General features: G+C 39.3%; 1 protein-coding gene across 12 annotated transcripts in view; it reads left to right on the top strand.

Annotated features, from left to right (window-relative positions):
- ncam1a (neural cell adhesion molecule 1a) overlaps positions 1-26166 on the top strand; it is a 511684-nt gene that overhangs the window by 417234 nt on the left and 68284 nt on the right. For 7 of the 12 annotated variants that reach the window (XM_087976401.1, XM_043676724.2, XM_087976400.1 and 4 more), the window contains one exon: positions 15642-15683. The exons of the other annotated variants lie outside the window; for them this stretch is intronic. In XM_087976401.1, the coding sequence (XP_087832527.1) occupies positions 15642-15683 (42 nt within the window). The remainder of the gene's footprint in view (positions 1-15641; positions 15684-26166) is intronic. 12 annotated transcript variants of the gene reach the window in all.

Raw genomic sequence — 26166 nt, 5'->3', positions numbered from 1 at the left:
TTTGCTCTCATTATTTCGGGAAAGATGTAAATACATGAAACGCATTGGAGGCTTTCCAGGTTCATTCGCCTGATATCAGATATAGAGGAACTATCTTATGAGAAGAGGTTGAGTAGACTGGAGCTTGTGCTTGTTGCTGAACAAGAATCTATCTATCTCTGCCTTAAGAAATGTTCAAGGACTTTGCTTCCACTGTCTTTGGAAAGAGTTTCAAAGACTCCCTACCCTCAGAGCAAAACAATTTACCTAATCTTTGTTCTAAATGGGCAGCTCCTCATTTTGAAAGAGTGATCCATTTCTAGGTCCTCACAGGAAAGAAAACATCCTCTTCACATTTACCCTGTGAAGATCCCTCGGGATCATATATTTTTCCATCAAGTCTTCGCTTACTTTTCTAAGCTCCGGCAGATACACACCTAACCTATCCAAGCTTTCGTCATAAGACAACCACCATTCTAGGTATTAGTCTAGTAAATTTCATCTGGACTGCCTCCAGTGCATTTACATCCTTCATTTGGGTGGCACGGTGGTGCAGTGGTTAGCCCTGCTGCCTCACAGCACTACAGTCCCAGGTTCAATTCCAGCCTCAGGTGACTGTCTGTGTGAAGTTTGCACATTCTCCTCGTATCTGCATGGGTTTCCTCTGGGTGCTCCAGTTTCCTCCCACAGTCACAACGATGTGCAAGTCAGGTGAATTGGCCAAGCTAAACTGTCCATAGTGTTAGGTGCATTAGTCAGAGGGGGATGGGTTGCTCGTCAGAGTGGACTTGTTGGGTCAAAGGGTCTGTTTCTACACTGTAAAGAATCTAATCATTCAATGAGGTGATCAACACTGTGCAAGATACATTTAGTTATGTTTTTATATATTTTATTAACCTTAAAATCAGCTGTTATACATCATTGAACTTGGGAATAGAATAAACTGTAATCACTGATTAGGTACTTGCTAATTAATGAGCTGCTTCTCTTGTGGTCACTAAAGAATTAGTTCCTGGAGGTTGAAATCAATTATACAAAAGCAACAAAAAATTTTGTTTCTTTCCTCACTTCACTCCCTGAAACACTGAGCTCTGGCACTTCAATGAAAGTTGCACTCAGGTGCTAGATCACGCTAAGCTTGCTAGTTTTATATGCTCCTAACACAGCAGCCTATCTGACTCATTTAATGAGGATCCAGTTTCTGCTGATTTTCAATTAACCTGCTCTTTGTTTGGAACCCCTGAAGAATCCCTGCTTAAGGCAGGCTACTACAGAATTTAAGCTGTAAATTTCAGTTTAATACCAACTCCAAATTAGACTAGATTTGTACAAAATAAAAATTTAGACTTTCTTACCCAACAACTGCACATAATTAGTGAAGAAAAGCTTTAAGTAGATTAACATTATCTAATAGGAGAAACTGAGGACTGCAGATGCTGGAGAGTCAGTCAAAAGGTATGGCTGTGGAAAAGCACAGCAGGTCAGGCAGCATCCAAAGAGCAAGAGATTTGACGTTTCTGGCATAAGCCCTTCATCAGGAATGTGGAGGGGGAAGGGGGCTGAGAGATAAATAGGAAGGTGGGGGTGGGGCTGGGGGGAAGGTAGCTGGGAAGGCGATAGGTGGATGCAGGTGGGAGTGTGTGATTGTGATAGGTCGGTGAGGAAGGTGGAGAGGAAAGATGGGAAGGAAGATGGACAGGTAAGACAGGTCAAGAGGGTGGGGCCCAGTTGGAAGGTTGAATCTGGGATGAGGTGGCGGGAACGGGAGATTTGGAAACTAGTGAAGTCAATGTTGATGCTGTGCGGTTGAAGGGTCCCAAGGCGGAAGATGAGATATTCTTCCTCCAGTTGCTTGGATTTGGTGGTGGTGTCGACCTTAGACTTGCATGTCCTTGGGGGAGGTGAACTGGTCGGGCACAGGGTGGTGGGGTTGTTTGGTGTATGAGCCCCAGAAATATTTCCTGAAACACTCCACTAGTTGGTGTCCTGTCTCCCCGATGTACAGGAGATCACATTGAGAGCAACGGACACAGTAGACGAGGTGGGTAGATATGCAGGAAAATCTCCAACTTGGCACCACCCTCTTGACCTGTCCTACCTGTCCATCGTCCTTCCCACCTGTCTGCTCCACCCTTCACATTGACTTATCAGAATTACCTGGCACCTATATCCACCTACCACCTTCCTAGGTAAGTCTGTCCCAGCCCCACTCTCCTATTAATCACTCAGCTGGACTACCTGAATGTGTGGAGAAAGGCCAGATAAGGCTTTCCAAAGGGAATTGCATCATTTCTGAACAGGGAAACTTTGCAGGACCACGGGGAAAAGGCAAGGGAGTGCCACCAGATGAATTGCTTCTTCAGAGGCCTCGTGCAGAAATGCTGGGCCTAATGGTCACCTCCTATGCTGTCACCTTTCTATGACTGTTGGTTCAATACCAGAGTGTGATGTTTTTTAAGCCAGTGCGTTTTGGAATGAGTCAGTTAACTGTTGGGTATATAGCATTTAAATGGCTTGGTTATGGAAACTTGTTTGATAGGTCAGTTTAATCATGATGATTTCTCATAAGCCATGTTGGATACTCTACTAATTAATAAAATAACCCATCGTGAATGGTGTAAAGTTTCAAATGTTTATTAGCAGACGCCGTGACAGTTATGTTATCATTGCCTAAAATAACTGTGTCCATTCGGGGTTCGGCTCATATTCTTATTAAATGTCGATCAGATGGTTTCAAATTGAGACCTCATGCAAACCACAAACTGTTCATCATACCCTAACCACAAAGTCTAAGTAAATGTCTGTTTATCACGCATGCTCTTAAGAGGTTTCCTATTTTCTAACCACCAATGTCTAGGTTAGCACTTGTTTTCAATATATATTTATAAGAGGTTCCCCATATTCCAACCACTAGATCTAGGTATATAATCTGTCTGTGAAGATGCCCATGTCTGCTTCGAATTGATTTCAACCGCAGCAGCAAGCTTCCTTCTTGTTAGAATTTGCAAATTTAATCTTTGTTATGCTATAGCTTAATGTCCCAATGTTCAATATGCTGCACAACTCTCTCTCGCCCCGGCCCCTTTGGTTCTTCCAAAAGCAAAGCAAGCTCGCAACATGTAGGTCGCTTAGCGCATTTGAGAGCAGTAAAACACTGAACTTCAGGCTTCGGCATTTGCTGAATGCAATATTTTAGCAACACAAATATGAGATACAGAATAAGAATGACAACAATAAAAAGAATGATTCCTTGAAGAATCGACATACCCAATGTTCCCAACCAACTGGTAGCCCAGTTCCACAAAGTGGCAGCTGGGAACTGCTTAATTTTGTCCATTTTCCTTTTGGATATGGTCAGTCAAGTTGGTGATTGCTTCAGAGTTGTCAGGGATGTAGGAGTCAGCTAAGATCCAGTCCAGAGCTATGCGATTCTGCATAGAGGTGGCTCAGAGGGCAATCATTTAAGCATTAATCTTATCAAAGGCCTGATTGTTCTAGGATAGCTGCCATATTGATAGATTCTCCAGCTAGCTTAGCTGTACTGTACGAGAGGAACAAAATAGCAAAAAAATCATTCTGTTTCTGTGATTGACGGCACGTTTGTGTATTGTGGAGTGGATAAATGAAACTGCAAAAGCAAGATATCAGGAGCCTGTCCATGACGGGGGGGGCAACCAGGCATACGTCTGTGTCTGCAAACAAAATACATGCCAATGTATGCGGCAAACCGAGTTATAGTCAGAAATCTAGATGTGGTTAAAGGTTCCCACTGACGTGAAGTTGGTGAAGTTAAGTTTAGATGGAGGCCAAGCATCAGATGTGACATTAAAATATTGGCGACGATTGTTCTGACCTACAGGCCATCCCCTAGGCTCAGACCTTGTCCATGATTGTTCTTCTGGCATGTTACATAGCAGTCAGCTGCTTTTGCCCGAAAGGTCTGTTAAAGCTTTCCTACTGAAAAACGAGAGAACAAGAAAAAAATTGAAGTATTAAAGATCCTTTATTGATTCTTTCTCACCACATGGCGAGGGAGCCCAGCAATCCCGAGCGTGTGCTTAGACACTAGGCAGTGCTGCAAGTGCTTTCCCATGTGCTTACACAAACCAAGGCATTTTATACCTTTTTCTAAAAAAAGAGGCATTTTCGGCAGTTATGTGTGCAACTGCCCCTAATTCAGTTACTGCTGGGACATGTTGAGACAAGCCTTTGGTCACGTCATTCGTTACCTTGCTGTTCTTTGTTTCTTTATGTGCTTTGTTTACACTTGGCCATGTCCAAGCTAACCACACCCTGCCCCGACACCATTTTGTTTAACATATCAGTTATATCAGTTTCAAGCAAGCTAAAATGTATCCTAAAATATACCATTCTTATAGGTCGATTCTCCTGCACCGTGGATGCTGCCTGACCTGCTGTGCTTTAGCAGCAACACATTCTCGACTCTACTCTCCCGCATCTGCAGTCCTTACTTTCGCCTGCTACCAATTATGCATGTCTCTTAAACCCTCTCTCCCACTAGCTCTTTTGGCATCTAGCCATCATTTGTAAAGGGGGCAGATGTCCCCATGAGTGGATTTGTTGTGCCAAAACAAAAGTTAATGCTTGCAGTGCGACTGGTTTATCTGTCTCCAGACACCCCCCATACTCGCACAGTTTAATTCCTGCTTCAGTCCACATCCACTCCTCAAGAGCGTTGCTCTTGCATGGTTTTCAAATTCTGTAATTCGTTCGTAAGGGCACGTAACTTGGGTTCAGTTGATCCACTCGGGTGATTACCTTGAGAGGCTGCATTTTCACCTGCTTGGTCTGCCAAGGCATTGTCTTGTTCTTCTACAGTGTGTTTCCTGGTTCGAGTTTTTACATTTCAGAACTGAGACTTTCTGTAGCAGTTGCACGGCTTTGAGGAGATCTCACACTTCATCCCCGTTTCGGATAAGTGTTCCTGCTGCTGTGATGAATCCCCTTTTTTGCCATCATGGTCCAAAATCATGGGCTACACGAAACGCAGAGCAAGAGTCTGTGTAAATATTTGCTGTTTTTCCCTCCGCGCTTTTACCAGCTTCTGTGAGTACTCATAGTTCCTCCTGCTGTGCTGAGGTGCCCGTAGACAAACTGCCTTGCACTATCACCTCAGTAAACTGGTAATAGCCCAGCCTGCTTTTCAAATGCCATTCTCAACAAGTGCGGATTCATCTATAAAGAGAAGTCCAGATTCTGCAAGGTTTCTGCTGCTGCTCGGGCTGCTTGATCAAAGTGCTGCAGAATTTCCACACGATTCTGCCCCCTTTTACTCCTCCAAAACTGGGTCAAAGTAGCAGGATTGACCGGACAAGCAAGCACAAGATGGAGGTTTTGAGCTTTCACTAGGGTCATCCAGCGTGTCCACTGGGCAACTGTTACTTGGGAGACCCGGTTCATGGATTACATGGCATGGACTATGTGAGGACACTTAACAATCGACTTCTGATCAAGTACATTGGGGTCCGTGGCCACCACAGCCCTACACGTAGCCTTCAAGCAACTGCCCAACCCACGGCCACTGTGTTCAGTCGAGTGGACAACACCCAATGGGGCGTTGTCGGTCACCATGTTCTTGGATGAGTATGTCCTTTATGTAGCTGTCCTTCTCATGTACATGGAGTGTAAATGGTTTCCCGTTGTCGGGGTTACCCAAAGCTGGAGATGGGCACAGAACCGTCTTTAATTATTGGGAGGCAGAACACTGCTCTGGAATGAAAGTGACAGTTTTGTTGGATTCCTGCTTTCCCTTCAAAAGATTAGTTAATGGCTGAGCTAAATGTGTGTAACCATCAATCCAATTTCTGTTAAAATTTCAGAGGGCTCAGAAAAGGTCTCAGTTCTTGAATGGTAGTTTGAATGGCAGCAATCCTATCCTGGGTCATTTGGCATTTCTCTGCTGAGATATTCTGTCCTTGGTGTACCACCTCCTCTTGGGCAATGGACAATGTTAAATGTGTTTGGTGAAAAATCACGCAATTAAAAGATAAAGAACATCTCCGATAGTTTCTATGTCTATTGGGGCAAATTAGATAGAGACAAGAAATCATTGATAAATCTAATCACAACCGTGAAATTAATAATTTAAAAGACCAATTAAAGGCGGTCTGCTCATAACTAAAAACGACTAAACAAGCACAACAAAAAGAATGGGAGGCCAATTCCAATCTATCTACTGTTTCGTCGCCCCCACCCTCCTCCTTATCCAAGTGCTCCACTTTGCTCGGAATACGTGAATTGGCAAGATTCAGACCCTGAATGGAATTGGGAAACAAAACTCTGACAGTAGTGACTCTGACAGTTCCGGCGACAATACAAAAAAGGGCCAGTCATTTAATTTACGACATATACAAACCCGCAGAATAAAGATAAAGAGAAAGGACGGAGACGTTGTGGAGACCGAATATGAATATGCTCAGTGCGTCACTCACAAGACCCCTAATCCCAAACTAATCGCGCAGGTTTCCAGAATCACTTGCAGGAATCGCCTGCAGTGGCATCCCCGGTAATCCAACACGTGGATGATATTCTGATAGCATCCCAGATGGAAGAGCAACACTGGGAAGATCTGCGCACTCTCCTTGACCAGGTGGATATGGAGTCATCGGGTTATAGATGCCTGGTTTATATTTTGAGTCTTATCTCCTGTTGACAATAGGGTTCTTTTGATGAAAACTAGGACAGCCCACCCCCCACCTTTTAGCAGCTTTAGGAAAAACAGCCAGACAGCTGATACATCCAAGGAGCTATCACACCCCAAAAAAAAGGTCGGGGGGAGGGTATGAAACCATGGAATGAACTAGAAAAACATAAAAACATTAACAGCTTTCACCCTGTGGATGGTGTACAACTATTGTTTGTTATGACAGGGAGTAATGCGGGCAGGAAACGTGTTTAGCAGAACGCAGGATGCCATGGGAGAGCAGAGACAAGGCCTGAGGGTGGATGGAGAGCCATCTGTGACTGCCCAGAATCCTCCCTATTATTATATCCAGTAAAACACAACTGACCACGCATTACATAATATGATGGCATTTCTTCCTGTGTAGAAATCAGGTTGCTTTATGTTGAATTAAAAGCCATTTCCACTTGCTACAAATTCAGAGCATTGCTTAAGTGTACCCATTGCTCTGTACATCATACAAGAAACTTTGGAAGCTATTTAATTTTTTTAATGTTCATTTTGCAAGTTGTCAAAATACATTGATATGTAAAAGTTGTTCTGTCTGATCTATCTGTCAATTAGTTGCTAATGTACTTGTTCAAGAAACTAGCTTTCAGTAAAAGCTGTACTAAGGACTGTATAATTCAAAGTAACAATCGTAACCTCAACGAGTGTTTGTCTCGAGAGTGAAACAGAAGATTTGCTTTTTGTGCCCCTGCTGTGATGTTATTGATGGAGGAAAATTAATTTGATATCTGTAGAGGATGTTCAAGTGGAAATTGCAAATCACTCAAAACAGTTAGCAAAATAATGGGTCTGATGGATAAAGTTGTATTCAGATGCTTGGAAGAGGGGCAGATGTCTTTGGAAAGCCCTCAGTATGACGTACAGTTCCTGATTTCCTGTTGGTGCTAGAATATGAATGGGCTTGTTTCCCTTGGCTTTTTAACACTCTTCTTCCATACAAAGTGCTTCTCTACCATGAAATGCTGAATATTGACTGTAAACAAAGCGGAGTAGCTGGGAAAACTCTCATTTGTCTTTAAAAAGCCATTCTATCTTTATGAAGTGAACCTTAGTCACTAATTCTGACCAAATTATTTTGCTGCCTATACCTCAGCTGCACCCAGAGTCTGGGGACCAGTGAGTGCCATCTATGTTTGGGTAACATCACAATATTTATCGTGGAAACCTACAACCAGTTCCGAAGATAAATAAGCAAAGATGTTTGTGATTGAAACCCAGTTTGAAACTATATAGAACAAAAGATAAAGTAAATTCCAATAAAAAACCCATCATTTAAATTATGTAATTTTGTAACTTAATCCTAAGGATCAATTGTTTGGCTTCCTATCTGTATGAATGTGGAAAATATGCAATTGCAGTCATTGTATCAGTAGCTTTTTGTGTGGATACTAATGTCACGAAATGGCAAACAATTCTGTTCAGTTCAGTTCAGTTCTGTTAGGATGATACCAATCAAATGCCAGTCAGTTTAAGCAGCAAAGCTTTTCCAATAACAGTAAACATGTATCAATTCTCTTGCAACTGTGAACATTTTAGAAGCAGATGGAATCATGCAGCAGATGCTTTGTGTTGTTTCATTTAATTGCTTCTATTTTACATCATATTTCATACTTAATGACTGTCTTATTGTTTTTCTTCCTGTAATACCTTTCTCACTTACAATTGTGTGGTTGAATAATAGCATTTTATTTTCCAGGTCTGTTCTTATTGTTTGATGTCAGTAAAGACTGAAATTAATTGCGTTAAGTTTTGCATATATAGTTAATTTTGTAGTATGAATGAGGAAAGTTATACTGGAATTGTTGTCTGCTGAGGTCCCATAGCAGCACATGCATGTGGTAGGGAGAGGAGCTGGTGCTCACAGGGCTGACTAGTAGATGAGGAGAAAGTGAGGACTGCAGATGCTGGAGATCAGAGCTGAAAATGTGTTGCTGGAAAAGCGCAGCAGGTCAGGCAGCATCCAAGGAGCAGGAGAATTGATGTTTCGGGCATAAGCCCTTCTTCAGGAATGAGGAAAGTGTGTCCAGCAGCCTAAGATAAAAGTTAGGGAGGAGGGACTTGGGGGGGGGGGCCGTTGGAAATGCGATAGGTGGAAGGAGGTCAAGGTGAGGGTGATAGGCCGAAGTGGGGGTGGGGGCGGAGAGGTCAGGAAGAAGATTGCAGGTTAGGAAGGCGGTGCTGAGTTCGAGGGATTTGACTGAAACAAGGTGGGGGGAGGGGAAATGAGGAAACTGGAGAAATCTGAGTTCATCCCCTGTGGTTGGAGGGCTCCTAGGTGGAAGATGAGGCGCTCTTCCTCCAACCGTCGTGTTGTTATGGTCTGGCGATGGAGGAGTCCAAGGACCTGCATGTCCTTGGTGGAGTGGGAGGGGGAGTTGAAGTGTTGAGCCATGGGGTGGTTGGGTTGGTTGGTCCGGGTGTCCCAGAGGTGTTCTCTGAAAAGTTCCGCAAGTAGGCGGCCGGTCTCCCCAATATAGAGGAGGCCACATCGGGTGCAGCGGATGCAATAAATGATGTGTGTGGAGGTGCAGGTGAATTAGTGGCGGATATGGAAGTATCCCTTGGGGCCTTGGAGGGAAGTAAGGGGGGATGTGTGGGCGCAAGTTTTGCATTTCTTGCGGTTGCAGAGGAAGGTGCTGGGAGTGGAGGTTGGGTTGGTGGGGGATGTGGACTGACGACGGAGTCACGGAGGGAGTGGTCTTTTCGAAACGCTGATAGGGGAGAGGAGGGAAATGTATCCCTGGTGCTGGGGTCCGTTTGGAGGTGGCAGAAATGACGGCGGATGATACGCTGTATCTGGAGGTTGGTGGGGTGGTAGGTGAGGACCAGTGGTGTTCTGTCCTGGTGGCGGTTGGAGGGGTGGGGCTCAAGGGCGGAGGAGCGGGAAGTGGAGGAGATGCGGTGGAGGGCATCGTCGATCACGTCTGGGGGGAAATTGCGGTCTTTGAAGAAGGAGGCCATCTGGGTTATTCGGTATTGGAACTGGTCCTCCTGAGAGCAGATGCGGCGGAGACTCAGGAATTGGGAATATGGGATGGCGTTTTTACAGGGGGCAGGGTGGGAGGAGGTGTAGTCTAGGTAGCTGTGGGAGTCGGTCGGTTTATAGTAAATGTCTGTGTTGATTCGGTCGCCCGAGATAGGAATGACTAGTAGATGAAGTTTGCAGAATTTCTTGGCGGCTCTTGGAAAGCATTCGTGCTCTTGACCCTTTATATAAGCGAAAAAAAGGAAGTTATCTGGGTATTTTTTTAATGCGATTTCTAAATGTGGGTGGCACGGTGGCTCAGTGGTTAGCACTGCTGCCTCACAGCACCAGGGTCCCAGGTTCGTTCCCATTCTCAGGCAACTGTCTGTGTGGAGTTTACACATTCTCTCTGTGTGAGTTTTCTCCGGGTTCTCCGGTTTCCCTCCCACAGTCCAAAGATGTGCAGATTAGGTGAATTGACCATGCTAAATTGCCCATAGCGTTAGGTGCGTTCGTCAGAGGGAAATAGGTCTGGGTGGGTTAATCTTCGGAGTGTCAGTGTGGACTTGGTGGGCCGAAGGGCCCGTTTTCACACTGTAGAGAATCTAATCTAATAATCCCTTGAAGGACAACTGCTTAGATTTGCTCATCATCAGGAATGAATAGGCTGAGTATGCACAAATGGCGCTCAGGTTTGCTTCAAAATGGTGTTTGCAATAATATAACCACCTGAGGATCTAAATGTCAATATTTAATCAGCCAAGTGCCTGTTTCAGTCACTGACCTGCAGTTTTTCAGACAAAAATCACTTCCCTCTTCTATTAGTTTAAGATCGAAATGTTTGTGTCACATAACAGATTGGATACTCAACTTAAATGTTTTGCCATGTAGTTCCTAAGTGTAACCTATCGTTTTGTAGATTGCAGCATCTAACATGGGTGTAGGCCAACTAACGAGCATTGTTATTCACCGGATGTCAATACATCCCTTATTGGAAGCTCATTTCGGGGGCAGTTACTGAGTACTCAAGAGAAAATATTGACCAGTGTTTCCTGTAGTGTGTTCTGTAAAACCTGTAGTGTAATCCCAAACCTGCAAAGGAAAACCAAAATCAGAGTGAAAGAAAAGCATGTCTTTCAAAGATTGAGGAAGCACACCTAGGTTCTTGTGGCGCAGTGGTAGTGTCTCTATCTCTGGGCTACGAGGCATGTGTTCAAGTCACATCTGCTCTAGAGGTGTGTCATAACATGTCTGGTTGGAAATGTCTATATAATAGTACACCAAGTTTTAGAAATTATGTAATCCCACTGATTTCAATAAACTATGTAATGTGGAAGGAGATAACTTAAGGCCAAATATTTTAAGGCTGTAATGGTGTAGTAGTAATGCCCCTACAAAGTTTGTGCGAAGATTTGTAGCTCGGGTGCTCGTTGTTGTGGTTCTGTTCGCCGAGCTGGAAGTTTTTGTTGCAAACGTTTCGTCCCCTGGCTAGGCGACATCATCAGTAATGCCCCTACCTCAGAACTAGGAGGCACAGGATCAAGTCCCACCTTCTCTAGGAATGTTTAATAACATTGCGGAGCAGGTAGTTTAGAAAATATCTAGCACAGGACGATACAGTTAGCACATCAAATAACCCATTCCATACACTGGATACACATTCAGCATGGGCCAATTTAATAGCTGTTAATTCTTCTGAGCATAAATTATCAGGGCACTTATGATGTGATTTACCTTCAACTTTCGATGATAATGAATATCTAACAACTGAGAGCAGAAAATACAGTTGTGTGTGCGCTGCAGATACTTAAATTGCCTCAAATCTGACATACTTTCATGAGGACTCAAACGTTGCTCTATCTTTTGCATAAACACAAATAGGTCTCATTAAGGCATCATCTTGATGAACTAAGGACCATATTGTCTGTCTCTATATAAATTCAAGACAGTATTGAACTTGTTATTTTAGAGAAAAAACTTGAATTTTGTGGAGAGACAGCTGTTGTTGGGTTTATTTTTTGAACAAGATAAACTGGCATTTTATTGTTACCAACAGCCCTTGGACTCAGCTCTTGTCCTGTAGTAATCAGAAAAGACCAATTATCTTCAACTTAAAGCTAAGAAATTATTTGCTGTCACTGACAACTTAATATGTTATTTTTAAAAAAATAATTAAGACCTCTTAAGGGAAACCTTGATATCTATCTGAAGCTAACATAGACTTCATTTCAATATTGGGCACAATTTGGAAGAAACCAAAGATTTATGACTTCCATTTAATTTTTTGTACCAGCTGGATCTCCCTTTCCCCTGAATTGGCCTCATATTTTGTATTAAGCAGGAAAGTCACAATTTACTGCTGGTAAAATAATTGGTTCCATATATATTCACAACACATTGGTTATTTTGGGAAATCTATTTACTGGAATTGAACTTTCGAAATCCACATTATAAATGAAAATTATATGTTGATAATCCAAGTTTTATTTTTGCCCAAAATTTTTATCGGCATTATTCTAGTTTTCATTTATCATAAAAAACAAAATAAATAATAAACTTTTCTTTTTACCATTTAAAATACGGGTAATTTTAAGAATGCAATTATTACCTGTCTCTAACATTTTTATATTAATCATGGGATATGGTACATTGCACATTATTTGTAGAGCTTTTATTATCCAGCTGTGATTGCTCTTGAGAACATGATAGTGCACTGACTGTTTTGAGAGTATATTGCTGTCTGGAATTACATGTCGGCTGGACGAAGTAAGATTGTAGATTTCCTTCTCTAAAGAACATTATTGAACGAGAAGAAATATTTCAAATTTGATTACTGAAGAACAACTTGATTCTCCAATTGTTGTGCTGGGATTTGGAGTATTAGTCAAAGTTAGAGAATGATTCTGATAGCATATTATATCTCATAAAGGTGCTCATGAACCATCAGCTCGAATCGAACACATAGGATGATGTTGAAGTCACTTGATCGCAAGACTCAGTTTGGGTTGGTACTTCTAGTTCCTGAAGCTAATTAGTGCACTATTTAGGGTTTGATAATAATCGGACAACTTTATTCTTTCTGATAGCAATTCACAAATTGACGTAGTTTTGGATTTGAACTCACCAGCACTGAATTGCTAGTCTGGTACCTTAACAATCATACAATTTCACAATGTTTTAGTAGGTTGTCACTGATCAGAGAGATGGTGATGTGGTGGTATTGTCAATGAATTAGCAATCCAAGGGTGCAAGCTACTGCTTTGGTGATGTGGATGAACTTGACCTCAATTAATCAAAGTTGGAACTTTAGCAATGGTAACCATCGGATTTTTTTTTAACTATAAAAAGAAAACCCGTCTAATTCAATCACGTCATTTAGGGAAGGAATACTGTCATCCTTCCCTGCTTTGGTGCGTGTGATTCCAGATCTACTGTAATGAATCATCACTATAGTCTGCAATGATTTAGTAAACCTCCACGTTAAAGGGCAGTTGGGAGTTGACAAGAAATGCTGACCTTGCTGGTTATATCCACGTGCCATGAGAGAACAGCCTGAGAGAATTGTGTTATCGGATTGAAATTTGAATTCTAGGTTCTTGTGGTGTGACTACTTACCTGTTCAAGGTTTATATTCTCTCCTTCTCTGTGCCATTGGTGCCATTTAATAAACTGCACTGCACCAAAGGGAAATCGTGATCACCAACGTTGCAACTGAAAACCTTGCCAAGTGGCATCCGCAATTCACTGACTTAAAAATAGTTTGCAAATCTTGAGTAAAGGGTGATAGAATTGTTGCAGGTGGTGAGCTTTGCCTATTCCAGTAGCTGCTGAATTGCCCCAAGTTTGGTTCAGATTTATTGTTGCACAATGAAATATCTTATCACATCCCTCCATTGAAGTGCATTATTTAACATGCTGGAAATCATTATATACCTTTTATTGCAAATCTAGGTAACTTTGGGGAATTGCAGGAAACTTCCTTGATGTTGAAGACTGTAGAGTGGAATATCGTTATTGTGGCCTAATCAAAATGTGAATGCAAATTGAGTCTATCTGGTATTTTAATTGAACGGGAAGTTGCAGTAGCAACAAATTAAATTTGAAGCATATAAACAGATTTTTCTTTATTGCTGCAGGGTTTTGTCAAGGAAACAAAAGCAAAATTAATATCTGTGGTAATTTTCATGCTCTACAAATGTACAAACTGGGCTTCAGGCAATAAAGTTTCGACGTGTTTATATATCTGTGCATCATATCTACTTGTAGAAATGCTTAATTTGAATTTTTTCAAATAAAGCAGAAAATCTGTTTCAGTTAAAAAAAATAAGTAAATTACATTATGCTGATTATAATTAAAGATAAAATATTTAATCATTTGGAAACTGAAAGTTAAAACTTTGAGGTAGGAGATCTGGGGAAAATAGGTTTTAGATGCAGGGCCTTGTTGCTAATTCTTAGATGGTGTAAGTGGTGATGATAACGCTGCAGTAAATATAGAGCTGTCTGATTGATCTAAATTCAGCATATTTAAAAATAATAATGTGGCTTTCTCCCAGTTTCTGTTTTCAGCAAAGTTGTTCTTCGGGTATGCTCTTACAACATCATAATGATAAAACAAATCATCATGCACACGATTAAGTCATAGTTTATCATAAGTTGTGTGAATGACATAAATAACATCAAACTGAACTTAGGATAATAACCAGTGCACAAGAATCCTTTGGCTTTTAAACATAAGCTGAAGATTATTTCAAAAATGAATTCACAACAAAAGATAGAATTTAGGAGATTAAATGCAAATAAGGATTTTATGTTTGCTGGCTGTAATATTGCTGTTTTGGCAGTTGGTTCAGCATTGTTAAGAGTTAATGGGAGATGTCCTAATGTTAGGTGTAGCTTCATTGTTTTTTCTGACAAGACAGTTTCCATTAGTTGTGAATTTCTCCACAAGCATCAGCATGAGCAATGTAGTTTTGATATTTGGTAATTTGAAACAAATGTATCTACAACAAAAGAGAGAGTTGAGCTTCAGAATTGGTGATCGACTCATAATATACATGTTTTTATAACCAAGTGATCTTAACTAAGCTAAAACGACTGCTTAAATCGAACTGGGTGCAACTCATTATATGGTTCATGCGGACATTTGGGGAGGTGGGGGGGCAGATTTTCCCTTCCCGTGTTATAAATGTTGGGACTCGGTTGGCTCACCCTGCTACAGTTTCATAGCTGCACAATTGGGTTGAGGTGGATCATCTTTCCCCATCACTCCCACTTCCCAAGTCTGCCAGCCAACCACTGAGGCAGCAGTGATCAGATCCTAACAGCACCACTGGTCAATGTGGTCACCTTTTGGGACTGCAGCAGTCCTGAAGTCTTCCAGAACCCTGGAGACTTTACGCAACCCTGGAGACATGGGTGTCTGGCCAAAGTAAGAACGTTAATGAGTGTGTAGCAAACCCTGAGCATGGGGTGGAAGCAGAAAAATAGAAATGAGGGATGAGAAAATCTTGTGGTGACCTTCAGTGGACATGGGAACCCCTAAAGGTGACCACCCCCCAATTAATTGGCCACTTAATCATCTAAGTTGACCAGCAGACTCCTAATAGGGCTTCTAATTCCCTAAAACAGGTCATCAGGCATCACAGGGCCAACTGCATGACTGCGAATTATATACTCTTTCCTCTGCACCTGGAAACCTAAGCCCAGAAAGGACCATAAAATCCAGCCTCGTAAATGTACAGTGAACTCATGACATTTTTTTTCACTGATCTACTGCATTTGCTTCTTTATTTACCAATTGCTATTGAAATCTGCATCTGGTCACCTGCATTTTCTTCAAGTGCATGCTTTAAGTTACACGTCATAATGCTGCTTGTTGATATTAGTCATGTGCATCGACTGTCTGTATTAGAATTTCATGTGACATTTGAAATATAAAATCTTTATCGTTAATGCATTTCTCACTGCCTTTTTTTTCTGTAGCCACTCTGCCTCCATCTTCTTTTTCACCACTTGACTCAGCTAGTGAGTATTCTTGCATGCAGCACTTTGTTTTCCCAAGTATTAATATTTGCCCCTCAGTAGCTGCTAACATCTGTGTGTCCAATTGCAAGTTTATCCAAAACCTGCTAAAGGTCCGGTTTAAATCTGCAAATGTCAATCATCCTAATACCTACTTTATGGTTGAGAAAGTGATTTGTTTTAATATAGTGAGTGCTAAGATGTTTTAAATTTGATGGCATGAATTTGATACTTCAATAATGAAATTTTGCCTCTTTAAGCCTTTAGTTTCGTGTAGAAGACTAATCCTGAGAAATTCCCAAGAGCTTAATTTAGTTTCGGTTGACTGTTCTGCTAATGAAGAGGGTGTTTAATATGCACACATTGCTTTACTTTATAGTCAGCTATTTCCATTGCTATTTCTCATTTAAGTACGTGTAATTTAGTAACTGGCATATCTTAAGTGAATTGCAAATTTTGCAGGATATTATTTCATTTGAGGATAGTTTAATACCTTAGGGTGTTCTCCTCTTGGACAATTCTGTTCAGCTTGATTTGTGTTGCCATATAGACCAGTTCTTTCTTATTCCTTCCAGAAAAAGATAACATCAATTAGCATTCACCTACTTGTTGCTGTGGGATAGTTGCCCAGTTCTAGTGAAATATTAGTTTGGCGCATGTCAACATGCAGTAATAATGAGTGTGTACATGCAGATTCTTTATTTCAAGTAAATTCAGGACAATTTAGGCATCACTTTATTCTGCAAGAGAAATATTTTGAGCACCAAAATGGCAAAAGCTTCTTTTAAAAAAAAATTATTCTGATTTGACTTGAAGCTGAATGTTTACAGGCAATTCCCAATCAAATCATTTTTATTTAAAGATTCCCAATTACTCCCAGTTTTTGTTGATGAGGAAAAAGTCCAATTTTTGAGAAAGATCCTAAGGAAAATGACGGCCCGATTTTGTATGTTTTCCTGGTGTCTTTGATTTACTTATCAAAGTTATGAACTTCTTAAGGAGCCAAGGACATTAACAGATAATGTTGTTAGTTCCTTAATTGTCAAGTTCTTTGCTTTAATCTTTCCTATTAAGGCTCTTGGAGCTACTAGCTTTTCTAAAAAAAAATAAATAGTTTTTATCATTTAATAGATGGGGAAATAAAATGTTTTTAGAAACGGAGGAGTGTTGCTTGTTTTAACATCAGCTTTACCTAACCTCTGCTGCACTGGTTTCAAATATATGGATATCTAATATAAACCATATGTTTTCTCACTGTTACAATTTGAACATAAATAATTTCAGATCAACCTCCCAGCTACTAGACGTATTTCCTACAGGAGACATAGGTTTCAGAGCTTCCAGAGCAAATGATAACAAGCATGAGCAATGTTCTATAGCCCTGCCTTGACCAAGGCAGACAGTTATACAATCTATACTCACAATAATCTGTGTACGGGGTATAGTGTTGACTGACTTTGGTATCATCATTCATCTGTGGAAGTTATTGCAAAATCCGGCATGCAAATTGTGTCTTCACGCTCATAATTATGTCCTGTAAAGATAAAAGAGTTCTTGTACATGTCTCTGTGCAATCATCTCAGGATTCAATTTGTAATCCAATTTTATTTCTGGAGAAGACAACTATAATTCTTTTGGAATGAAGTACTAACACAAGATTCCTAGTATTCTACAGCAATATACCTTCTGTGGTGATCTGAATTTATATTAGTTTGTAATTTGTGGCAAGTATTAAACACTTGGATATCTGATACTAGCCTGAATCAGAAGCATTCTATTGTGACTGAATCTGTCAAGGATCAGACATGGGTTAAAAGAGATATTTTTTTCATTATGTGTGTTATTTGTGGAATATACTGACCAAGCAGATGCAATTATTGATGCAAAGGTAAAACAAATTCTTATTCTCAGAATTTGTGATTCTTGTTCAGGTATATTTGATACCACAAATAACTATTATTGTTATTGATCCAATAACACTAAACATGTTAGTCAAATATTGGTGGATCATGCTATCAAAAAATGTTTTAAACAGGAATTAAAAGACTTCTGTCAAAGGCAGGCGAATGGTGTGCTGCAACACTGTGTGATATAGCATGCTTTACCCGACCTTCTAAAATATCATGTATAAATTCTGGGTTTCCAGTGAGAAATTAGATGAACAACAGCCCTCCTGCATTTGTGTCAGCAATGTTTGTAGATGTTGCTTCAGAGTTTTCTGTAATTGCTTAGTGACTTCAGTGCAGGTGGGTGAAACTTGAAATGAAATTGTCAGCTGGTAATCATATGAATAATTAGTATATTCTCAAACTGTGATTGTTGATATTGCTTCAGTAGTACTGGTGGAAAGTAACTCTAGAGCTCGTTTAGAGCGCTTGCAAGTGCTGATTTTAAAACTGTAAACAAATTGACTAATAGTTAGTTTACCGCTGTTTGGATGTTTTCAGACAATTCAGAGAAATTGTAAGAGTGTCCAAAGTAGAGCTGCTTTTCGTCAGAATCCATGTGGAAACTGATCCTGTGCTTTTCAATGATGTTACAAAGAGGCATCATGTATGTGAGGCACAGATGCAGTCAACTACTGATCCTTGGAGAACTCTGGAGTAATTAAGTCAGGACATTAATGACAATTTGCTGGCTATGATTAGGTCGGTAAGGGTGGAACTAGATGAGAGTGGCTTCCCAGCTGGATAACACTAGAGAGGCAATGGAGGAAGATGATGTGATCAGTCTTTTCCAAGTGTGCAGACTGGTCAATAAGGAAGCATAATTCACTTTTGTCACAATAACATCAATGTAACTTGTAACGTAGTCAGAACTGTTTTAGTAATATGACAACGGTGAAAATCTGACTGGAGGAATTCAGACGAGGAGTTTCAGGAAAGTTGGACTCAAACTTCAGAGGCTTCAGCGCATCCAGGAGCTTTGGAGATGAAAGGGGGATTAGAGATTGGCCAGAAGTTTGCAAAAGTGGAGATGTCAAGGGTTTATTTCGAGGGGAAGGGTAGTAATGGTTGAATTGAAGGAGCAAAGATGCAGCATGGAGTGAGAGCATTCACAATGTCAGGTATTATCAGGGATGGGGGGAGGGGGAGTCGAGACAAATTCAAGTCGTCAGTGGTTCAGAACGAATGGGCTTGTTAGAAAAACAAGTAGAATTCAGAGCTATTTCGAATACAAGCAAAGTTGGATAGAAACTAGAAAAGGAGACATATTAACAGCTTGGGTAGGGAACAGCATTGAAAGATATTCAAACAGGTTGTCTAAGGGAAGGGAGAGAAGTAAGCAACTGATCAGAGTTTTGATCTTGGTGGAAATCCTTTGCATTTGTTGGTGGTACAGGTGGAGGCTGGAACAGACAGAGCTTGGTGCTCTTTGAAAAGTAAGCGTTTTTTTTGCTGATGAGAACTGGCTAACAATGCTTTACATCTGGCCTGATTTGGTTATGAATGGCAGAATCAGTTGTCTGGTGCAACCTGTCTAATTCTATATCCATCGAGCTTATGGAAGCAGAGATGAGGGCAGTACCAATGAAGCAGTGTTAAATGTATATCAGTCTTACCTGAGAGAATGCCTCAAATTTAACAGGACTGCCCCATCAAAGATTGATCATGGTTACTGTGTAAGTAGCTAAGCAATATAGGTTCCGAAAATCACAATTTAGATCCATAATGTTGAGGTTGCTGATCTTCAAATAGAACATAGTAGAATGTACGAGGAAGTCTTAGGTGTGCTTTGATTATTAAAGCTCCATTACTCCTTATATTCTGCTCGTCATCAACAATTTTTGCTGATGCTCAATGTTTGTCAGTGATTTAAGATGTAAGGAACTGCCTCTTTTGTAGTCCTGCTCTCCTGTGAATTGAACAAGTTATTGTAGGGCCACGGATACCTGTTGAATCATACCCAACGAGAAGTCTTATTTCCAGGAGGGGAGGAGAGAGAGACTTTGAGAAAAAAAAAGGCCTCTGTAGATTTTCTAATTGTGACAACAAAAATAGCAATTATTCATCACTTTCAGAAATCCTGTAGGAACTGTTTTGGAGTAAAGAAATTACTTCTCTCTGTTAACTGAATTATATAATCAAAAGAATAGGCCATCATTCTGTACAACTATTAAGGACTTATTTTACGTATTGACAGGAATCAACGTTGATACAGAAGATGAAATTAACTCCAATCACAATTGAATGGAAAAACACAATTATATGATGCTTTGTTTTTATAAGGCATTTAAGGGAATTTATTTCATTGTAAACCATGACTCTATTTCACACCATGATTATAACTTAATTCTTAATGCCACAAACGTTAATCTGCATTATATTCCATTGCAGCACAATATTAATGTCATTTTTCCTTTCGTGAAGAAAATATTAATTCAACTTCTTTCATTTATTAACACTATTTCTATTTCAAAATAGATGTCAATGCAACTTTTATTCTGGTCCAGCATTAATATCAAGAGAGAAGAATATCAATCCAACTTTATTTCAATGCAGCAATATGTGCTTGGATGTCAGTTGCTACAAATTACTAAAACAAAAATTTCAGAAATCATTGATCGATTGTTTAGGTTGTTAAAAACCTAACTTATGGAAAGCAACGCTGGAGTTAACGCAATTTATTTTTGTCTTTCATCTTAGCTTGTCAACTCCAAATATATCTTCAATGATCATGCATAAAATTTAAGGCATTAATCCTTTATTCTCGCAATAGACCTCTGCAGGACATAGCTGCACAATTTGACAACCGTGGCCTTGTATCTGTGAACTGTTAACATGTTGTGTGCTTTGTAACAAATGATATTTGTAGATTAACAGATGTTCCAGACAACAGCAATACCAAAACTTTCATTGCAGTTTTATTTAAAACATTTTCACATCATCTCTCATTCATATCACAAAGCAGCTGAATTGTTGCCCTAGCATCCTGCTTTGTAAGGGAATGAAATTTATGCCTTAACACACACTTTCCATTTGTTGTTGCCCTGAATCAAATGGAAATTGCTGGTGCTGAAATGTATAAAATTCAGACATTGTTATGAGCTTTGTGGATGATGAAGTTCACAACATGTGATCTAAATCTATTTAGTGTTTGTGAAAAGAAGTGTTGCTGTTTCTAAACCTGCAGAGTTTCCTCTGAATTATGATTATGTGAAGAGAGCACAGGCAGGTCCTTCCTGGAAAAAAAACTGGTACTTTGTTTTGATCAGTTTTACTAAGGAGAATGATCAAGCTTTGCCTGATACAGTACTAATTGCATTTCTATAACAAAATGCTTTGCATTTATAAAAAATTGTTAACCACTAAACATTCTCATTTACAATTACAGCCAGAGGAAATACTGCTGATCTGTGTTGCTACCAGAGAGTTTGATTTAAATATCCCAGCGTCCCATTTGTATTTTAATGTTTTTTGGTTTGATTTTGGTTTATTCAGTCTGTAACTCAATTCCTGCCCATGTTTACATCAGCTTTAATTTTGTATTTTTCATGTGCTCTCCTCCACTTTCCTTTCAACCAATCATGTACGTGCGTATCATGTGACTTTGTCATGTGGCTTGCATGGTGCTGATGATGTCGTCCACGCTGGTGAACAGAAGGTAAAATCTTTGTTCTGATTGGTTGAATAAATTGAACACACTGAACACATTTCTTAAGGGTCCAATAGAGTTGAGCTTTTCAGAAGTTTCATAATTTCCTCATAAATGCATAATTATATAATTGAGCAAAATGTTGCAAAACTTATGTCTTTTTTTAAAAGTGGCAAGATATCCATCAAAATGGTAGAGGGAGAAATAACAAAGTGAATAATTGGACTATAAAACCAGCAAATCACTTTAACCTTTAATGATATAATCAATTACTTTTATCTTGGTAAGAAATTAAACCATTAGTTTGTTTAGTCTGCCATCCAATTCAAAGTTTCTCTGTTAAAATGCCATGGACCAGTTTCCTTTTCTGATCACACACTTCTGCCACACACAGATGTCCTTCAGTCACTTTGACCAGTTGGATTGCCTCAAGGATTAATGTGCATTGTGACTGTGTCATTTTTTTTCATATTTGGTGCTGGTTTGGTTTAAAACAAACCTTTGCAGCTGATTGTTATTCAGTGACATAATTGATATCCCAAGATTCCAAATTAAAGTAGTTAATTGCAGCAGAGGAAATCAATAAGGAAAGTTATTTAAAAACAAGGGGAAAAGAAGTTTTTAAATAGGTAAAATGTATTATGTTGGAGGTCAATAAGTAAAAACGTAATGATTATAGATGGAAAGATAGTGGGGATAAATGAATGCAGAGGGAGGTTGAATGAGGTGATGGACAAAATAGAAGAAGGCAAGTTTGAGCATTTGTTTCTATTTAAGGTTGAATTTTTGAGCTTCCGCCAAAAGCTTAATGAATTTATCAGCACCCAAACCACACCTGCTTACAGAGACTTGGATTTGATCTATTCTCTGATGCCTTATCCCACTTTAGCCCTAATGACAAAGAAGTTTTTCATTTGCTCTCTTCCTGGAATAGTGAGAGGAAGCTTCAGTCACTATGTTGGAAATACTTGAGTAAATATCAGATGAAGGTGGGGGTCAAAACGTACGGTGCTGGAAAAGCACAGCCGGTCAGACAGCATCCGAGGCACAGCAGAGTCGACGCTTCGAGCATAAGCTCTTCATCGGGATTCCTGATGAAGAATTTATGCTCAAAATGTCGACTCTCCTGCTTGTCAGATGCTGCCTGACCAGCTGTGCGTTTCCAGCACCACAATTTTTGACTCTGATCTGCAGTCCTCATCCCTCCTAAATATCAAATGAGAACAGAATCCGGCTTGGCTTTGATGCCTTCCCCAACCCTCTCAAATCCTCAATCCACACAATGCAAGGACTTTCAAAGCTGATAATTAACAAAACTGATTGATTTACCAGTTGGCAATTTAAGGGCTAATCAAATATAACATTTTTTTTGCCAGTTAGCCTTATTAAAATGAATCTCCTGTTCAACAGTTGAATTGTATTTGATGCATAAAAATTAACCGAACGTCATAAAGCAGCCACTAAGACATTATTGACTTTCTTGTATTAACTATACCTTGAAGTAGGCTTAAATATCTGGTGTAGTTTTAAAAGAATGTAACTTTCATAGTTTTCATTTTCTAAATTATTTTTTCATGCACTTATGCAGATTTCAGTATTAATAAATAGATTTTGTAATTCCTGGTGTACAAAAATAAAAAAAGTTCTTAAAGATTATATGAAATTAAATACTAATAAATCTAAAATAAGTGTAATCTTAAGCAAACTTGTTTTTAAGAAGTACAAAAGTGAAGGTCATCATGATAGTTAAATTAACATGGACCTAAGTCATATTAAATTTAGTGATGTGATGTGCCTGCAAAATGGTGCTTAAAGTGCTGAAGATAAATCGCAGAAGTCATTGAGCATTTTGTCCATGTAATAGGGTTTAAAAATAAACAATAATAATAATATTGATCATAATGAGATCTCTGCCCTGCTGACTGTTTAGTGTTTTCACAAAAAAAAATCAACTTTGTTGTCATTCCAAACAAACTGTTGATCTTGTTTGAATTTTCACAAAATGAAATAAAGCTGTGTACTGGTGCAAAGTATGTAGGTTGAAATGCGTCTAATACATTAATATTACTAACACCAACACCTGCCTTAAGCTGTACATATGATTTTTTTCTGCATTGCTTCCCTGCTAAAATTTTAAAAAATACTCATTCCAGTTGTTGCCTAGATATAATTTTTGTACTGTAATTAACCTTGCTGTAAGGTAGTACTGTTTTTTGTTTTTGAATCTGCTCTTTTGATTTTTAAGGGGAAGCATCTAGGCAGGTTAGAATACAGATCAAGACTAACACTTGTAACTCACAAGCATTGTTGCATGTCGCAAGTAGTTCTACTCCCCTCCTGAAGCCTATTGGGCGACATCCTGAAGGACAAAAAGAGGCTGAGAGTTGTATTCTTCCCCTACAATCCCTATGCATGCCATTTGTGTAGCAGATGCAGGCTAATTTTTGCCATGGATCTTTCACCTGTGTGTCTTTCACTTCTTCCTTTTACATTTGATCAATCATAACTGAATCGTATGCGCAACAAACAATGCACAACATTTTTTTTCATCTAGGCATTTTCTTTGAATCTTTTAGTACCATTTACACTGTGTGTGTTGACTCTTCGCAGAATGGAAGGGATACAGCTGCTGGAAATCTGAAATAAAACAGAAAGTGCTGGAAATGTTCAGCAGATTTAGCTGAATCTACTGTGAAAGAATGAAAGCAGAGTTGATGTTTTAGGTCTGTGACCTGTATGATGGGACGGCTTTTTGAGCCTTATAGTAGGTGCCATGATGCTGTAATGCACGTCGATATCAAATTAAATGCTGGCACCTGAGAGAAATTCGATGTTTTCTTGGTAAAATATTCCAATACCATTCCACAGATCAATGAATTGTATTTATCCCACTGCTGGAGCATGGGATTTGATAAAACTACAGCATGCCAAGCCAAAATTATTTGCTCAAAATCTGCAAACTAAGCAAATAGTTATTGGTGAATATGAAAAGACACTTAGTGTAAATGGTACTGCCATATGCATGCTAACTGGGTCTTTTTCTTCATTTAGAGCCAGAAAATCACATAGTCATATAATCCTTGCCAATACGATGTCCGGAATATTGTTGCATGACCGAGCATGGTTTGTGTTGGTGCTTCTTTCTTCTTTAACTTCTTTATTTTGCCCAGAGAAAGGAGTAATCTACATTTAGTGATTGGATTGTGTACCATTTGGAATCAGCCTTCAAAAGGAGCAACTGTTTTTCTGTTTCTTCCTTTGGAATGTCACTAACCTGTTAAGTTACAGCATAACTCTGTTTATTTGAATCGCAAAACTATTCTTTGATACGTTAACCAATATCTATTCATAGCTTAAAATGAATATGTTCATGAAAGTATAATATTTTATAAGCATGATTACCCCAATAATCTAACTCGAGGCAGGCACTAACAACAAAGTGAATGTTTGGTGGTGACTCTTATACAGGAGACTCAGTGAGGTCGTAACATTTTATAATCATTTCTTTATTGAGTGCACTCTTACATGATCAAATTTATTGTTGTGTTCTGTGTATTCTCTATGCAATGCAATCTGCAAGTAACATTTATTAAAATCAGTGTTTGTGTAGATAGCATTTATCTAATATTAGACTGATGAGCAGTGAATAAAACCATGACTCGCATACAGAAAGTAAACCTAATTGTTAATTAATGTTCCAGCATCTGAATGGAATCCATATCATCCTTCCCACCTTTAGCAATCCCTCCTACTGAATTATATATTCTCCCTTCCCTTCATGTTTTACCATTGCCTGCTATGCCTCTGGTAATCAAAGCCTCCTGAACCTCTCAAGCTTCCATCCTTCTTTGAAGTCTCTCCTTAACTCATCCCCATTCCCTCCACACACCCTTTATGATATTCCCTCCTTTGGCTCAGTGTCATTTATGTTCTTGTGCCTCTGTGAAGAGCTATGAGATTGTTACCTACAGATAGTTCAGTTGTTGAATCCATTTTTGGCTTTCTTGCCCTATCAATCTCTCTTAAGTCTGTATCACAGCTGCTCAAGCATGATGCGATAGAAACACAATAAAAGAGCTTTGCCTTGAGTAGAAAGAAGAGGAGGGTCATTTGTTGGCCACTTCCAAGCCACCCTGTCTCCCATTCTCAGTATTCTTGGTAGGCAGGATGCAAAAGGCACCAAAAGAGGGAGCACTTGATTTATGTTCCAATTGGCCATGGAACTTTAACTTAATTCTATTTCTCACATGAAACTTTGAAGTTGTCACTTAAAATATTTATTTTAATTTATATTATAAACATATAAATAAAACCTGGTCTCCTTACAAGAGCCACCACTCCACATAACTGATCTGGTTGAGCAGAACTGCATTATTGTTTTAATTATTTAATGTAATATTATTTTGATATATCCTGCATTAAAGGGTACTTTATGAATAAAAAAGTAATTTTCAGTTTCCTCTGACCTTTGCCAGTAGTGTTTGATCATTTATTGGTGTTCCATTGTCCTTTTGGGTTTCCAAGATACTGGAGAATAGATGCTCCTTTTGATTAAATGTGTTGTAATTATATTTGATGCAAAGCTTGAGAAAGAAAAAATAAAATAAAAATCGAGTTTTCTTTCTCTCATTTCTGTTCAATCTGCAGTCAAGTAGAAAGATTGTATTCTCTTTATTTGGGTTTCAATCTGATTTCTTTCATTTGGGGAATAACAATTTTTAAGATTTCTTTGTTCCCCCTTTAAAATATATAACTTAAAATCAATTTTACTCCAAGACATCAAATTTTACATTTCTCACGAGATCATATGAAAAGTTATGTCTGTTGTCCGTTTATGTCTGCCTTTGTTTTATTCTGAAGTCCTGAATGATGCATCTGATAGCTGCAGAAT

Source organism: Chiloscyllium plagiosum, unplaced genomic scaffold (assembly GCF_037043375.1).
Source record: "Chiloscyllium plagiosum isolate Xiang-an unplaced genomic scaffold, Cpla_swu_hap1 HiC_scaffold_29, whole genome shotgun sequence".
Classification (NCBI taxonomy): Eukaryota; Metazoa; Chordata; class Chondrichthyes; order Orectolobiformes; family Hemiscylliidae; genus Chiloscyllium; species Chiloscyllium plagiosum.
This window is presented reverse-complemented; position numbering and strand designations above follow the sequence as displayed.